Genomic DNA, 17195 nt, shown 5'->3' with positions numbered 1-17195 from the left:
TGCAATCTGAGCAGGTTTTTTTCCTTCAGCAGTCTGGTTTGCTCCAGCTCCAGCAATGTGAACTCTGAGAGTGTCGAGGAGGCCTAGGATGCGCAAAAGATGATTTGATTGAAATTGAAAGAATCTGGAATGAGGCACGTAAAATGGTGCTGCCACCAAATTGAAGAGGCTGGTTATAATTAGCCTAAATATGACGCATTTTTAGACAGAAGATGAGGAGGAATTTGTAGAGAGGAACTGCTGATGCTGGTTTAAATTAAAGTTGACACAAAATGCTGGAGTAACTCAGCGGGACAGGCATCATCCCCGGAGAGAAGGAATGGGCGACGTTTCTGGTCGAGACCCTTCTTCATTTCTTTAGTCAGAGGGTGGTGAATCTGGGGAATTCATTGCCACAGAAGGCTGTCGAGGCCAACCAAGTCAATGGATATTTTTAAAGTGAAGATTGATAGGTCTTGATTAGAACGGGTGATAAGGGTTATGGGAAGAAGGCAGGAGAATGGGGGTTGAGAGGGAGAGATAGATCAGCCATGATTGAATGGTGGAGTAGACTCGGTGAGCCAAATGACCTAATTCTGCTCCTATCACTTATGAACATAAGTAAGACCTGGACATTGGGAATGGTTACCCAGGAATCAATGTTGCAACAGGTTGTTTGACATCTCTAGTGACAATGACAGTTTAAACCTATGTCTCAAAATACATGGGAAACCTTTACACCTGTTTTATAGTTGACTGATCTCAACCTGGGAAATAACTCACTTGAAGCACTTCCAGAAGTTCTGAAGCAACTAACACACTTAAAGAGGCTAAACCTGTTTGGTAACAAACTAGGCAAGTTGTCACCAAGTGTGATAGGTAAATATAACAAATACTCCCACTTCTTAGATTATTGACTATGCTATTTAATTATAATATTTAGTTTGTATTATTTTGTTGATTAATAAACGTTACACTAAATGATACATTTTCTATAGAAATAAGGAACTGCAGATGCTGGTTTACAAAAAAAGACACTAAGTGACTCAGTGGGTCAGGCAGCATCTCAGGTGAACATGGATAGATAATGTAGGAAGGAACTGGTGGTTTAAACCGAAGTTTGGCACAATGCTGGTTTAAACCGAACTGGTTTCTACAACTGAATAATCAGTTAGTGAACTATCAGAGTTTTACTGTTATCAGGTTTTGCTACACCACCAGATTAGTCTGACAGTCATGTTACAAAAAGGGAAGCTAAAAGTAGAGAATCACAAATCACTAGAATCAAGATTCCATTTCCCCAGGTCCCTCCCTACCATACTTCAAGATTACTCCTGGATAGCATGGATGTGGAGCGGATGTTTCCACCAGTGGGAGAGTCTAGGAACAAGGGCCATACCCTCAGAATAAAAGGACATACCTTCAGAAAAGAGATGAGGAGGATTTTTTTTAGTCAAAGGGTGGTGAATCTGTGCAATTCATTGCCACAGACGGCTGTGGAGGCCAAGTCAATGGATATTTTTAAGACGGAGATTGACAGATTCATGATTAGCACGGGTGTCAGGGATTATGAGGAGAAGGCAGGAGAATGAGCTTGAGAGGGAAAGATAGATCAGCCATGATTGAATGGCGGAGTGTACTTGATGGGTCAAATGGCCTAATTCTGCTCCTACAAATTATAAACCTATTTTGATGTTTAGTGCCATCAAAAACTTTCTGATTTTTCATGTAAATTTCAAATTTTGTTCTTACTACACTTGACTTGTTTCAATATGCACTTTTCCTGTGCCATCTGTTTCTAATGATGCTGACTAGCTGTAAATAAAATTCCTCAGAACAATCTGCTATTTTGTGAGTGTAACCCCTGGTGAAAATGTTGGAGAAGCGAGTGTTCCTTGTTTGCTCTAAAGCGCAAGATGATCTTCTGTGATGTTGGAAACAGTGAGTCAGAAGGAACTGTCCGCTTCTTGCCATAGGCAATGTCTTGCTGGAAAACAAAGCAAAATTAGTTTAGTTTAGAGACACAGCATTGAAACAGGCCTTTCGGCCCACCGTTTGCACGCCGACCATCGATCACCCGTTTGCACTAGTTTTATGTTATCCCACTTTCTCATCCACTCCCCTAAACACTAGGGGTAATTTACAGGGCCCTATTAACCTATAAACAGCGTGGAAACAGGCCCTTCGGCCCACCGAGTCCGCGCCAACTAGCGATTACCTCTAGCACTATCCTACACATTAGGGACAATTTACAGAAGTCAATTAACCTACAAACCAGTACATCTTTGGATGGTGGGAGGAAACCGGAGCACCTGGAGAAAACCCACACGGTCACAGGGAGAATGTACAATCTTCTCACGGGCAGTACCCGTAGTCAGGATTGAACCCGGACCCGTGGCACTGTTAAGCAGCAACTCTACCAGCTGCACCATTGTGCCACCCTGAACGTGTGCTATAAACTTGGCAACAATAAATAATGTCTTGCAGGGAAACAAATTATTTGGGTATAACAGTTTCTGGTTTGCATTTGGTGCTCGGTTTATCCATCAAGTATAGGCAACAGGTTCCTCAATGTTGTAAAATGAGTTTATGATAGTGGAAGTTCAAATAAAATGTTTTAGTCAATAGATGATGTTCCAGTTGACTAAAACTGGATCATCTTAACAATTAAGAAAGCTGCACTTAAAATCATAGAGTCATACAACAAGGCAGCAGGCTCTTCGGCCCAACTTGCACATGCCAATCAAGATGCCTCATCTAAGCTAGTCCTATTTTTCTGTGTTTGGCCCATATTCCTCTAAACCCCCTTCCATGTACCTGTCTTTTAAATGCTGTTTTTATTGTACCTTCCTCAAAACCTCCTCTGGGAGCTTGCTCCATACACCCTTCACGTGCTGATCTCTGCCTCCTAATCCCATTTTCCTGCCTTCTCCCTATAACCCTTGGCACGTTCTAATCACAAATTTGGCTATCTCTGCCTTAAAATCCTGTTCCTATTAAATCTTGGTCCTCTCACCTTAGCTTATATCGCCTGATACTTCATTCCCCAACCCAGGATAAAAGACTCCGTGCATTTAGCCTATCTATTCCCTCATGATTTTATACACCTCTGTAACTTCACCCCTCAGCCTCCTGCGCTCCAAGGAATAAAGTTCTAGCCTGTCCAACCTCTCCCTATAGCTAAGGTCCTGAACTCCTGGCAACTTCCTCGTAAATCTCTGCACTCTTTCCAGCTTGTTTGGTCATAAACTAGCCAAGCTGTCATCAAATGTGTATAGTAAATAAAACAATGCTTCCCATTCTCCCTTGCCCGTGCCTTCAACACGATTTTGATGAGAGGAAAATTCACAGCAATCCTTTTCAATAAAATCAGAGAGGTCTGGGTTGTAGACCATTGCTGCACTTGCTTCCCCGTGCTTTTGGCCGATCCAGGAGGTTGTAAAGCTAAGGAGCCAGAGGTGAAATGCATCTAGTCCCTCAGGATGGGGCATTGGTGTCTTTATTGATAAACCATCATCTGCAGTTCCGTGTATCTGTATTCCACAAAATTAATTGAACTTATCTCTTTCCACATCACATGAAGGTAGAAATTGCCCCTCAGGTTCCTCTTCAGTTTTCTAGTGGCTTGATGAGTGGTGAGGGGCATGACTTTCCAACAATAGGTGCGATTATTACCTATATCGATACATATAAGTATGAAGGAATTGAGATACTGGTTTACACCAAAGATAGACACAAAATGAAGTGATTCCAAGGGGCAGGCATCATCTCTGGAGAAAAGGAATAGGTGGGATTTCGGATCAAGACCCTTTTTCAGACTGATCAGTGGAGAGGGAAGCTAGAGGTATGAAGGCTTCCCTCTCCCCTCACTCTCAGTCTGAAGAAGGGTCTCGACCCGAAACGGCACTGATTCCTTTTCTCCAAACAGCATCTCTGGAGAACGTGGATAGGTTGCGTTTCGGGTCAGATTCTTCTTATGACACTTAAGGTTTTGGAACAGCTCTGCCAAAGATCGCAATAAATTGTAGAGAGTTGTGGTTGTAGCCAGTCCATCACACCACCAGACTCCCCACCTTTGACTCCATCTACGCTTGATTGTATTTATGTACAGTATTATCCGATTTGATTGAATAGCGTGCAAAACAAAACTTTTCATTGTACATTGATACACCTGATAATAATAAACCTAAACCTAAAACCTAAGTCACTCTCTAAAGCTTCCCATTCACTCATTGACCAAGATAACTTTCCTTACAGTTCATCTCCATGGTTCAAAAATTCAAGTCATAGGAACAGAATTAGGCCATTCGGCCCATCAAGTCTACTCTGTCATTCAGTCCATCAAGTCTAGTCCGCCATTCAATCATGGCTGATCTATCTTTCCCTCTCAACCCCATTCCCCTGCTTTCTCCCCATAACCTCTGACATCCGTACTAATCAAGAATCTGTCAATCTCCGCCTTAAAAATATCCATTGACTTGGCCTCCACAGCTGTCTATGGCATTGAATTGCACAGATTCACCACCCTCTGATTAAAGAAATCCCTCCTCATCTCCTTTCTGATGGTCACCCTGGTTTTACCCCATCAGAGACACACACCCTCTCGTACCCGTCCCACTTTAGATCTGAGTATCTCGTATTTTCTGTAGTTCTATCACAATCTACCCAACGCATCTAGAAAATCTACGATTGCCACATTGACCACATTCACCACCCCCTATTTCAATAAAACAGGGTGGAAGCAAGTCATCCTTCATTTGAAGAGGATGTCTTTTGCTTGCCAAAAATATTTTTTTGTGACAGTTTTTTTCCCTGATACATAAAACCAGTAGAATTGTGACAACCCTTTTGTTCATTGATTTAGTCCAGTTCTAATCTGAAAAAATCCTGAGCTCCCATTAATTACTTCGTCTTAAGCCAATTGATGCAAGAAGCCCACATAAGAACAGGCTATTACAAATGATTTATGCACCCTGTGAAAAGTAGCATTGTGAAGGTAAAGCTATTACTGAATGAGTCCACAATGATTCAGTCCACAAAAAAAAGGTTCCCATTGTGACCACACTGTCACTTTCAATGTTGTATTGCAGCTTTCTTCCTCTGCCTTGTAATTCATTTTGGATATCCCTCGGTCTGTTGTGTTATTGAGATTAATGTTTAGATCATATTGCTGTGCTTGTTCCCTTAACTTTTAGAGACCAAATGTGAAGTGCCAATTTCCAGATATTTTTCTCAACAATTTTCTGCTTGTGTGATCAGATGGAGAGAGGTTTAGCCAGTGGAATAAAGACCAACACCTAGGTTGTTAAGCAGAAAACTAAGATAGACAGAAAGTGCTGGGCAGGGGAGGAGAGGGGGGAAGAGAGAGAGAGGGACATTGAAACCAATGCAGGCATCAAACAAAATAGAAATCCACAAAATGTGTAGGAAGGAACTGCAGATGCTAGTTTAAACCAAAGGTAGACCCAAAAAGCTGGAGTAACTCGGCGAGTCAGGCAGCATCTCGGGAGAAAAGAATAGGTGACGTTTTGGGTTGGAACCCTTCTTCAGATTGAAAGTAGAGGTGAGGGTGGGGGGTGGGGGGGAGGTGGGGGTTGAATTAAATTGGAGGAATGAAAAGGCCAGAACAACTCAGGGCCATCAACAGATGACCTCAGGAATGGTGGAGCCCATAATGGCTCATTTTTGTCTTGGGAATGTGTGATAAAGATGGATTCAAGGATGCGGACAGTGCAACTGGTTAGACAACTAAGCTGGGGAAGGAGAGGAGGGGGAGGGAATGCAGGAGTTACTTGAAATTAGAGAAATAAACGTTCATACCGCTGGGTTGAAAGCTGCCCAAGTGAAATATGTCTGTTCCATTTTCTATCAGTTACACATTCTATTTACATACCTGACTGTTCTCAAATATAATTAAAATTGACAGCACAAATCTACATAAATATGTCATGTTTTAAATCAGAGGTTAATATAAAAAAGCACAATGAAAGGACACGACCCGAAACGCCATCCAGAATGCTGCCTGATCCACTGAGTTACTCGAGCATTTTGTGTTCAACTCATCAGTTTACTATCTTAAAATTTAAATGCATAATTTTTCATTTTGGATTAAATGATGATAGAAATAATTAATTTTTCTGACAGAACTATCCATGTTATCCATGGGATAATGTAATTGTTTGTATACAATATACCCTATTGTAATAATTGTCTTTGCCACATGCATCTCTCTATATATTACTGAAACTATCATATTGTATATGCGTATATATATATTTAGATATATTTAGTATGTTCCCAAAATACAGCCAAAACGGTACACGATAGCGCAACAATTTTAGCATCACCTTAATCACCATTGCCTTGTGGTTCAAATAGTTGTTATATTTTTTCACTTTTTAAACTTTAAAAATCATCTTTTCTCTCAGAGAGGGGTACCAGACCAGGTGACGTTCAGTCGGCATTTGGCTTCTCGGTTTTTCTCAATTTTTCCCACCATGTGATAGATAAAAAGATTCCTGTTGTATCCTACGTGGTGGCCCGTCGTAGGTGACGTTGGCATGGCTGTGCAGTCTCATGTCTTGTGGGATCGAGTGTGGCTCACGATACCCATGTGCGAGACACATATTCGGGAGCAGTGGGGGCACATGAAGGCCGCTGTGAGAGGATTTATGGTTGCAGCCTTCCTCCTACCTCTGACGAATGAGTTGGCTTCGGCGATTATCTTGGAAACTGCTGACCGCCTTCCTAGTGGTTGTATCCTACCTATGTATATCAAAACTACTACTATTTGTTTGATAATCCTTACACATCCTTACATTGCTTTCTCATCATTCGTGCTCACCTGCTTCTTTTCATGCATTATTTTTATTTTATATTTTGTTTCTTCTTCACCTCACAATCTTATCAAAATTGATGTGAATTGAACGAGTCGCGGTGTGAGCCACTTCAGCAGGCTGCTCTCATGGGAAGATTTCTAGAACATACCAAATTTCTTTACAGTAATGAGGCAAGAAACTGCAGAGAATTGTGGACGCAGCCCAGACCATCTCACAAACCAACCTCTCTCTCATTGATTCCATCTGCTCTTCACGCTGCTTCGGCAAGGCCAGCAGCATCATCAAGTGACCTCACCTTGGTCACTCCTTCTTTCCTCTCCCATCAGGCAAGAGGCACAGAAGTGTGAAAACGCACACCTCCAGATTCCCAGCTGTTATCAGGCAACTGAACCATCTTACCATCAACTAGAGAGCGGTCCTGAGTTACTATCTACCTTATTGGATTTCCTCAGACTACCTTTAATCGGACTTTACTGGATTTTATCTTGCACTAAATGTTATTCCCTTTATCGTGTATCTGTACACTGTGGATGGCTCGGTTGTAATCATGTATTGTCTTTTTGCTGACTCGTTAGCGTGCAACAAAAGCTTTTCACTGTACCTTGGTACATGTGACAATAAACTAAACTAACCTAAACTCAATGCAATAATCAATACTGCAACATGGCAGCATTTGCACACATTGGCTTCCGATATATACCAGCTATTTACAATATATATTAATGATTTGGACGAGGGAATTGAATGCAACATCTCCAAGTTTGCGGATGACACGAAGCTGGGGGGCAGTGTTAGCTGTGAGGAGGATGCTAGGAGGCTGCAACGTGACTTGGATAGGTTAGGTGAGTGGGCAAATGCATGGCAGATGCAGTATAATGTGGATAAATGTGAGGTTATCCACTTAGGTGGCAAGAACAGGAAAGCAGACTATTATCTGAATGGTGGCCGATTAGGAGAAGGGGAGATGCAACGAGACCTAGGTGTTGTGGTGCACCAGTCATTGAAAGTAGGCATGCAGATGCAGCAGGCAGTGAAGAAAGCGAATGGTATGTTGGCATTCATTGCGAGGGGATTTGAGTATAGGAGCAGGAAGGTTCTGCTGCAGTTGTACAGGGCATTGGTGAGACCACACCTGGAGTATTGCATAGTTTTGGTCTCCTAATCTGAGGAAAGACATTCTTGCCATAGAGGGAGTACAGAGAAGGTTCACCAGATTGATTCCTGGGATGGCAGGACTTTCATATGAAGAAAGACAGGATAGACTCGGCTTGTCCTCGCTGGAATTTAGAAGATTGAGGGGGGGTCTTATAGAAATTTACAAAAATTCTTAAGGGATTGGACAGGCTAGATGCAGGAAGATTGTTCCCGATGTTGGGGAAGTCCAGAACAAGGGGTCACAGTTTAAGGATAAGGGGGAAGTCTTTTAGGACCGAGATGAGAAAGTTTTTTTTCACACAGAGAGTGGTGAATCTGTGGAATTCTCTGCCACAGAAGGTAGTTGAGGCCAGTTCATTGGCTATATTTAAGAGGGAGTTAGATGTGGCCCTTGTGGCTAAAGGGATCAGGGGGTATGGAGAGAAGGCAGGTACGGGATACTGAGTTGGATGATCAGCCATGATCATATTGAATGGCGGTGCAGGCTCGAAGGGCCGAATAGCCTACTCCTGCACCTATTTTCTATGTTTCTATGTTTCTATGTATAAGATTACCTGTTTCAGTTTTTAAAAAGAGAACAATGTGCTGGAGTAACTCAGCGGGTCAAAAGGCATCTCTGGAGAACATGGATATGTGACGTTTTGGATCAGGATCCTTCTTCAGATGCTGATAAATAATCAGCCAGGATATCTGGCATAAGTCCCCTGCTTTATTAAGTAATACCCTTTAGAATAGACTTGGTCTAATATCTCTTCTGAATGTTGCCACCTCAGATCACAGCAGAAATATTATTGCAATCAAACGTTCCATTAGATTTGAAAGCATGACAACTCAGTCAAAAGTAAAATTGCTACAAGTTGAGCGATGAGAAGTTATATCGCAATTACAGAAGCAGCAAGAATGGGAAACAATGCTTACTTCACAATGCAAGTACGTTTAAAGGCAATTTGTTAACATTATAACATAGGATGGTTACAGCACTGAATTGATAATATATCTACCACATATATAAAATCATGAGGGGGATAGATAGGGTGAATGCACAGAGTCATTTACCCAGAGAAACAAAATCAAGAAGCAGAGGACATTAGTTTAAGGTGAGAGGGGAAAGATTTGATAGGAAATTGAGGAGCAAATTTTTCACGCAGAAGGTGGTGGGAATATGCAACGAGCTGCCAAAGAAGGTAGTTGATGCAGGTACTATAACAGCATTTAAAAAGACATTTGGACAGGTACATGGATAGGAAAGGTTTAGAGGGATAAGGTTCCCTCTTTCCAGGGGCATCTTAGTGGAACTAGCTAAGAGGGGCATCTTGGTTGGCATGGGTAAGTTGGGCCAAAGGGCCTGTCTCCATGCTGTATGAGTCTATGACTCTAGGACCTGTTGTCATCACACCTATAAATAAACTTATTCTCTATTTCCATTGCCCTAGTTCGCACTACCCCAACCAAAACATTAGTATTGCTGTTTACTAAATTTAATAACGGAGTTCTCGGAATGTTATTAATAAACTCTCAACTGTTTCCATGCCTGGCACAGCAATGCATCGAAAGCATAGTACGCTTAATCCATGAAGATACATTTTTACATTTGTACTTGCTAATAAACAAGACAATAAACTTCTGACCAATACGACAAATTTTAAGTTTTCCAGTATTAGTGCAGGAAGGAACTGCAGATGCTGGTTTATACCGAAGATAGATACAAAATGCTGGAGTCACTCAGCGGGTCAGGCGGCATCTGCGGAGAGAAGGTTCGGGTCGGAAGTCTGAAGAAGAGTTCTGACCCGAAACGCCACCTATTCCTTTTCCCCAGAGATGCTGCCTAGCCCAGCATTTCTCCAGCATTTTGTGTCTTTCTTTCCCAGTACTAGTTTGAGCCAGAAACTAAAAGGCAGTAAATGCAGATCTTACATCTCCTTTCTCTTAAAACTCTACTTAGAACTGTGTACATTAATAATGCAGTTGGGCCAATTGACCTTGTGCATATATATAGAATGCTATTTTCTAAAGCTGTTATTTAAAACTTTTAAATTCACATTTTCTTTTGTCATTTCAGAGGGCTTAGGAAACTTAGTTTTCTTGAATCTGAATAACAACAAGTTGACATCTCTGCCTGATGAAATGCACAGGTATTAGAAGTAACTTTTCATTATATTATTACAGTAATAAGAAGGGTCTCGACCCGAAACAGTTTTCTTGAATCTGAATAACAACAAGCTGACAACTCTGCCTGCTGAAATGGACAGGTACGAGAAGTGACTTTTCATTATATTATTACAGTAATAAGCTTGTATACACTGGAATTTAGAGGGATGAGAGGGAATCTTATTGAAACATATAAGATTATTAAGGGATTGGACACGCTAGAGGCAGGAAACATGTTCCCGATGTTGGGGGAGTCCAGAACCAGGGGTCACAGTTTAAGAATAAACCATTGTCTATCCTGAATAGACTGCAATTTTATCCTGGGGACGATACCATATCGTTTGCTGCTTTGGTTTAACTAAGGCAACTGATTGGAAATAAAGTCTTGGACGTTCTGGCTTGACAGCTACAATATGCTGTATAGAGCAGTGGTGGGTCTGAAGAAGTGTCCCAACCTAATATGTCACCTATCTATGTCCTCCACAGGTGCTTCCTGACCCGCTGAGTACTCCAGCTATTCTGTGTAGACACTCACTAAATCATAGAGAATCTTAATAGTGCATGGTTAACCAATTCTTGAATCTCTAATTAATAAAAGCTCCTGATAATTCATTTTCAGAAAGTCTGACTTTCTTTCTCTAGACTTTACTTTACTTTAGACTTGTTTCAACATGCACTTTTCCTGTACCATCTGTTTCTAATGCGGAAACAGGCCCTTCGGCCCAACGAGTCTGCGCCGACCAGCGATCACCCCCCACCCTAGCACTATCCTACACACTAGGGACAATTTACAATTTTTACTGGAGCCAATTAGCACACAAATTTGCAGGTCTCTGGAGTGTGGGAGGAAACCAGAGCACCCGGAGAAAACCCATGTGGTCACAGGGAGAACGTACATACTCCAAACAGACAGCACTTGTAGTCAGGATTGAACCCGGGTCTATGGCGTTGTAAAGCAGCAACTCTACCGCTGCGCCACTGTACCACCACCTTGGTGTAAATGATTTAATCCTAGACGGGAGCGCACAAACGAGAGTTTTAATAGACAGACAGACAGACAGACAGACAGACAGACAGACAGACAGACAGACAGACAGACAGACAGACAGACAGACAGACAGATAGATAGACAGATAGACAGATAGATAGATAGATAGATAGATAGATAGATAGATAGATAGACAGACAGACAGACAGACAGACGGACGGACGGACAGACGGACAGACGTACGTACAGACAGACAGACAGACAGACAGACAGACAGACAGACAGACAGACAGACAGACAGACAGACAGACAGACAGACAGACAGACAGACAGACAGACAGATAGATAGATAGATAGATAGATAGATAGATAGATAGATAGATAGATAGATAGATAGATAGATAGATAGATTAGATTAAATGTAAACCACATCAGGCAATATTGTGCCTTGAAGTGGAATCATTTTGAATTTGAATGGTGGTGCAGGGGAACTCTCACTTAAAATACAACATCATTCCAAATTGGTCTCAATTTAACTTTCTCAAATAATCCCTGGTAAATATGATTTTAGTTATAGAATGTGCCACTATTTCACTGTTTTATCATGTTGCAGGCTGTTGGAACTCAAGTATCTTTACGTCAACAGCAATCAACTGGGAAGCATTCCAAACAAACTTTGTCTCCTGCAGCATCTTTGTGAGCTACACTTAGCAAACAATAACCTTAAATTACTTCCACATGATATTGGATATTTGACTAATCTAAAGAAGCTTTCTCTGCCAAGAAACCAAATCGAGGAGCTTCCAGAAGTAAGTTATTGTGAAAGAGCATTACTACATATGTGCGTCTCTATCTAACATTAATTTCCTCAGGGATTCGCACAACTTTTGTTTTTCTTCTTCATGGAAAAAGATGATGCATTAGTTTTCCTAGGTTTGTGTAGTTCTTCTACTGAAGTCACGCCAAAATAAGTAGAACGCAAAGTTTGGGAGCGACTCAACATCTCTGAAGGGCATGCTGAAAGGTGGCACAGTGGTAGAGTTACTGCCCTACAGCACCAGAGACCTGGGTTCAATCCTGACTACGGGTGCTTGTCTGTATGGAGTTTGTATGTTCTCCCCATGCCTGCGTGGGTTTTCCCCAGGTGCTCCGGTTTCCTCCCACATTCCAATGACATGCAGGCTTGTAGGTTAATTGGCTTCGGTAAAGATTGTAAATTGTCCCTAGTGTGTGTAGGATAGCAGACCCGCGGGCCGAAGGGCCTGTTTCCGTGCTGCATCTCTAAACTGAACTAAACTAAACTTGTAAATCTAATAACAATGTCATAGTCAAGAATGTTTATTGTCATATGCCCCAGATAAAACAAAGAAACTCTTACTTGCAGCAGCACAACAGAATATGTAAACATAGTTCACTGTAAACAATATAATAAATAAGAAAAAAAAGTTTAGCGTGTGTGTCATGTATATACATACACACATACAAAAACAAACCAACAACAATGGTGCAAATAATGTCCATGTAGTTCAGAGCTTATTTGGAGTTTGTAGTGTTTAATAGCCTGATTGCTGTAGGGAAGAAGCTGTTTCTGAACCTGGACGTTACAACGAGAAAATGTCAACTTGAGCCGGCTGACAAGATCTTGACGTGATGTCTTAGTTGAGAATTTGGCAAGTCTTGGCAAAACAGCACTCTTTCAGTAATGTCTGTTTAGGATATGTACTCCTGCCCTGATTTGAAGCATAAACCCTCTGTTTTATGTCAGGGATCAATCAACTGGGTTAGCTAGTATGTATAACATGATGTTTGTCAAATCCAAAATAAAATGCCTGTTAAATATAAGTCACTCATAGCTAATAACCGTTGTGAAAATATCTTGTAAAAAAAAAAGGATCACTTGTTAAAAACTTCTGTTTGTGATTTATTCCTGAGTAGCTTAGATTGGTAAATATAGCTGTTCCATATACGTCCACCGCCGATTTTCCAGCACGCTCGGTTCCAGAGCCTTGCTGGATTATCCGTTTTGCTGGACCAGCAGAGGTCAGGGCCTCTGAGAAGTGTCCAATGGTTCCGGAACGGTCCGCCTAGGCCGCCCAGGGGCCAAGAGACTGGCCTTGGAAGTCATCTGTGGTAACGGATCTTCTGGGCTGGACCTAGAATCCCGGCCACAGATGGAAAATTCGACATCAATTGGCACGGTTGTCCCGGGAGTCAGCGGAAAGACTATACATGATTACCATCGAGCCGTCCAGAGTGGACACTTTTAGTTTTAGACATATAGCGTAGAAACAGGCCCTTCAGCCCACCGAGTCTGCGCCGACCAGCGATCCCCATACACTAGCTCTATCCTACACACTAGGGAAAATTTGCGATTTTTTTACCAAAGCCAATTAACCTATAAATCTGTACGTCTTTGGGCTGTGGGAAGAAACCGGAGCACCCGGGGAAAACCCACGTGGTAATGGGGAGAACGTACAAACTCCGTACAGGCAGCACCTGCAGTCAGGATCGAACCCGGGCCTCGAGCGCTGTAGGCAGTAATTCTACCGCCGCGCCATGCAGATACAAAATAAAGGGAATAATGTATAGTGCAAGATAAAGTCCAGTAAAGTCTGATTAAAGATAGTCCAAGGGTCTCCAATGAGGTAGATGGTAGCTAGGGATCGCGCTCTAGTTGTTGATAGGATGGTTCAGTTGCCTGATGACAGCTGGGAAGAAACTCCCTGATTATCTCTATTGCCTTCTCTTCTAGTTTCATTAGAAGAGCTGAATTATCATTGCTCAATAAAATAGTTAAAGTACATGAAGATGTTTTTGTACACAAATAAAATATTTTCAGCCTTGAAACTAGACATTTAGTTGAATGTGAATCTCTTCTGCGATTCCTGTTAAATGATGTTGTGAAGCTGTTCGTTATTTATAAAGGGAAAAGGAAAGACCAGTACTGTAGTCTTCTAGTTTGTGAGAAGTAAAGAAAGTAACTTTTGCTCTTGTGTCAATTTTCTAGGAATTGTGCAAACTACGCAATTTAAAAGTTCTCGATGTGGCTGGAAATCTGTTAACTATCTTTCCAACAAAGGTAAATCCTAATCTCAAAATACAATCCACAGTTGTATTATGATACATTGTTTTTACACATTTTATCCAATCCTTACGGCATTCCCTGAGACCACCAGAGGGCAGTGTTGCAGCACAGGTGGTAGACTTGATGCCTCAGTGACCTAGGTTCAATGCTGACCTCCAGTGCTGTCTGTGGAATTTGCGTGTCCGCTCTGTAGGCGTGTGGTTTTCCCCAGGCTATTTTGGTTTCCTCCCCACATCTCAAAGATATGTAGGAAACCAATTCCAATAATTGGGCACTGGCAGTTCTTGCCGAATTTGGGGAAATTGGTACCAAAGAAGGGAGAATAAAAAACAGAATTAGTCATAGTCGTACAGCGTGGAAACAGGCCCTTCAGCCACGCCAACCAACATGTCCAGTCTCACTGGTCCCACTTGCTCCCATTTGGCCCATATCCCTCTAAACCCACCCTATCCCCATATTTGTCTAGTGTAAGAAAATAACTGCGGATGCTGGTACAAATCGAAGGTATTTATTTCACAAAATGCTGGAGTAACTCAGTGGGTCAGGCAGCATCTCAGGAGAGAAGGAATGGGTGACGTTTCGGGTCGAGACCCGAAGAAGAGTCTCGACCCGAAACGTCACCCATTCCTTCTCTCCTGAGATGCTGCCTGACCTGCTGAGTTACTCCATACTTGTCTAAATGCTTTTTAAGCATTGCCATAATACCTACCTCAACAGTGTTCAATACCAAACGTGTCAAAGCTCTTCCAGTAGGTATTTGGTTTCTGTTGTGTCTAAAACAAAATTAAAATTGGTACTACGAATTATGAAGATTTTAATGCTGCAAATAAAATCACATTTGCAAACACAGAGGTAAACATATAGAATCATGGAGTGAGTCATGCAGCGTGGAAAAAGCCCTTTGGCCCACTTACCCATACCGGCCAACATGTCCCATCTACACTAGGGGTCTCTGGCGCTGTAAGGCATCAACTCTACCACTGTGCCCTATGCTTGATTAAGTGTGTGTCTCTTACTTACCCTCTCCCCACACTGTAGTTACAGCATTATAACTTCATACTTAGTATCACAAAATGCTGGAGTAACTCAGCAGGTCAGGCAGCATCTAGGAGAGAGGGAATGGGTGACGTTTTGGGCCGAGACCCTTCTTTAGACTGATGCTGATTTGTACCAGCATCTGCAGTACTTTCGATTTGTACCAGCATCTGCAGTTATTTTCCTACTCATACTTTCATGTAGTCATCGATCCACCCACACAAGCCCCTTGCCCTAAATCATAACATGGCAGAGAAGAATGAGCCACCATAAGTCATAGGAGCAGAATTAGGCCATTCAGCCCATCAAGTCTACTCTGCCATTCAAGCATGGCTGATCTATCTCTCCCCCCTAACCCCATTCTCCTGCCTTCTCCTCATAACCTCTGACACCCGTACAAATCAAAAATCTATCTATCTCTGCATTAAATACATCCACTGACTTGGCCTCCACAGCCTTCTGTGGCAGCTATTCTTTGTGCTGGATGGGGTATGTGAATAATAGAGCATGAGTACCCATCAGCCAGAGAGAGTGGGATAAGAGTGGTTTGTGTCAGGTTTTGAGAATTCAGGTAAACTCTTTGATCGGATTTTTTACAGTTGAAAGCTGATGGAAATGCACAAGAATCTTGAGTGTTGGTTGGCACCTGCATAATTGAAAAAATAAAATATGAAGGAACTTACACGAGTCTAGTTCAAACCTTGTTACATAGAAACATAGAAATAGGTGCAGAAGTAGGCCATTCGGACCTTCGAGCCAGCACCTTGATTACTTTAACCCTAAGAGCTAAATCTAACTCTCTCTTGAATACATCCAGTGAATTGGCCTCCACTGCCTTCTGTGGCAGAGAATTCCACAGATTCACAACTCTTTGGCTGAAAACATTTATTCCTCATCTCAGTGCTAAATGGCCTACCCCTTATTTTTATACGTGCCTTCTTCTCATCTTTCCAATTACAATGAAATATCAACTGTTTCTCTCCGTGTCTGAGCTGCTGAGCAAGTGCGGCGTTTTCCATTATAGTTTCATATAGATATACTGTAGATATCTGCGTTATTTTGCCCCAAGACCACATTCTGGATCTGTTTCAGTCAGTTGTTAAGGTGGAGGAGAGAGAGTCAGAAGCTAGGAACTGAGCTTACACCAAAGATAGACAAAAAATGTTGGAGTAACTCAGCGTGACAGACAGCATCTCTGGAGAGAAGGAATGGGTGACGTTTCAGGTCGAGACCCTTCCTCACACTCAAGAGGTGACGTTTCAGGTTGAGACCCTTCATCAGACTGAAGAAGGGTCTCGATCCAAAACGTCACCCATTCCTTCTCTCCAGAGATGCTGCCTGAGTTACTCCAGCATTTTGTGTCTATCTTAAATAAACATGAATCCAGACTCATTACAGGAACGCGGCTCCATTTCTTTTGTTGTTGGCTTGCATCCTTTTGCCTGAAGCTTCCTTTCAATTTCTCATAGCCAATTTCCATTTCATTTTGTAGACACAAAAAACTATAGTAACTCAGCGGGCCAGGCAGCATCTCTGGAGGGAAGGAATGGGTGACGTTTTGGATCGAGACCCTTCTTCAGTCTGATGAAGGGTCTCAACCTGAAACGTCACCTCTTGAGTGTGAGGAAGGGTCTCGACCTGAAACGAGACCCATTCCTTCTCTCCAGAGATGCTGACTGTCCCGCTGAGTTACTCCAACATTTTTTGTCTATCTTTGGTGTAAGCTCAGTTCCTAGCTTCTAGATCGAGACCCTTCACTAATTAGTGATTAGTTTCAGATCGAGACCCTTCACTAATTATGCTCAATCTTTCCTGGAGCCTTTCCGACTGTCTTCTGCTCTGTCTTACTCTTGTTGCCAAATATTATATTCTTCAAATATAGTTAAAGAATCACTTTCTCTCCTGTCTCCCAGCTCCATTTCCTCCATACCACTCTCTGGGTGAAAACAATCTGTAACATTTAGTG

General features: G+C 42.1%; 1 protein-coding gene across 5 annotated transcripts in view; it reads left to right on the top strand.

Moving 5' to 3' along the window:
- lrrc69 (leucine rich repeat containing 69) overlaps positions 1-17195 on the top strand; it is a 35090-nt gene that overhangs the window by 915 nt on the left and 16980 nt on the right. For 4 of the 5 annotated variants that reach the window (XM_078398502.1, XM_078398499.1, XM_078398501.1 and 1 more), the window contains exons 2-5: positions 732-858; positions 10033-10105; positions 11723-11918; positions 14117-14188. In XM_078398502.1, coding sequence (XP_078254628.1) covers positions 732-858; positions 10033-10105; positions 11723-11918; positions 14117-14188 — 468 coding nt within the window. The remainder of the gene's footprint in view (positions 1-731; positions 859-10032; positions 10106-11722; positions 11919-14116; positions 14189-17195) is intronic. The other variant, XM_078398500.1, reaches the window with a different exon arrangement.

Source organism: Rhinoraja longicauda, chromosome 4 (assembly GCF_053455715.1).
Source record: "Rhinoraja longicauda isolate Sanriku21f chromosome 4, sRhiLon1.1, whole genome shotgun sequence".
NCBI classification, from domain to species: domain Eukaryota; kingdom Metazoa; phylum Chordata; class Chondrichthyes; order Rajiformes; family Arhynchobatidae; genus Rhinoraja; species Rhinoraja longicauda.
Note: the sequence above shows the minus strand (reverse complement) of the source record. Positions and strands in the feature narration are given on the sequence as shown.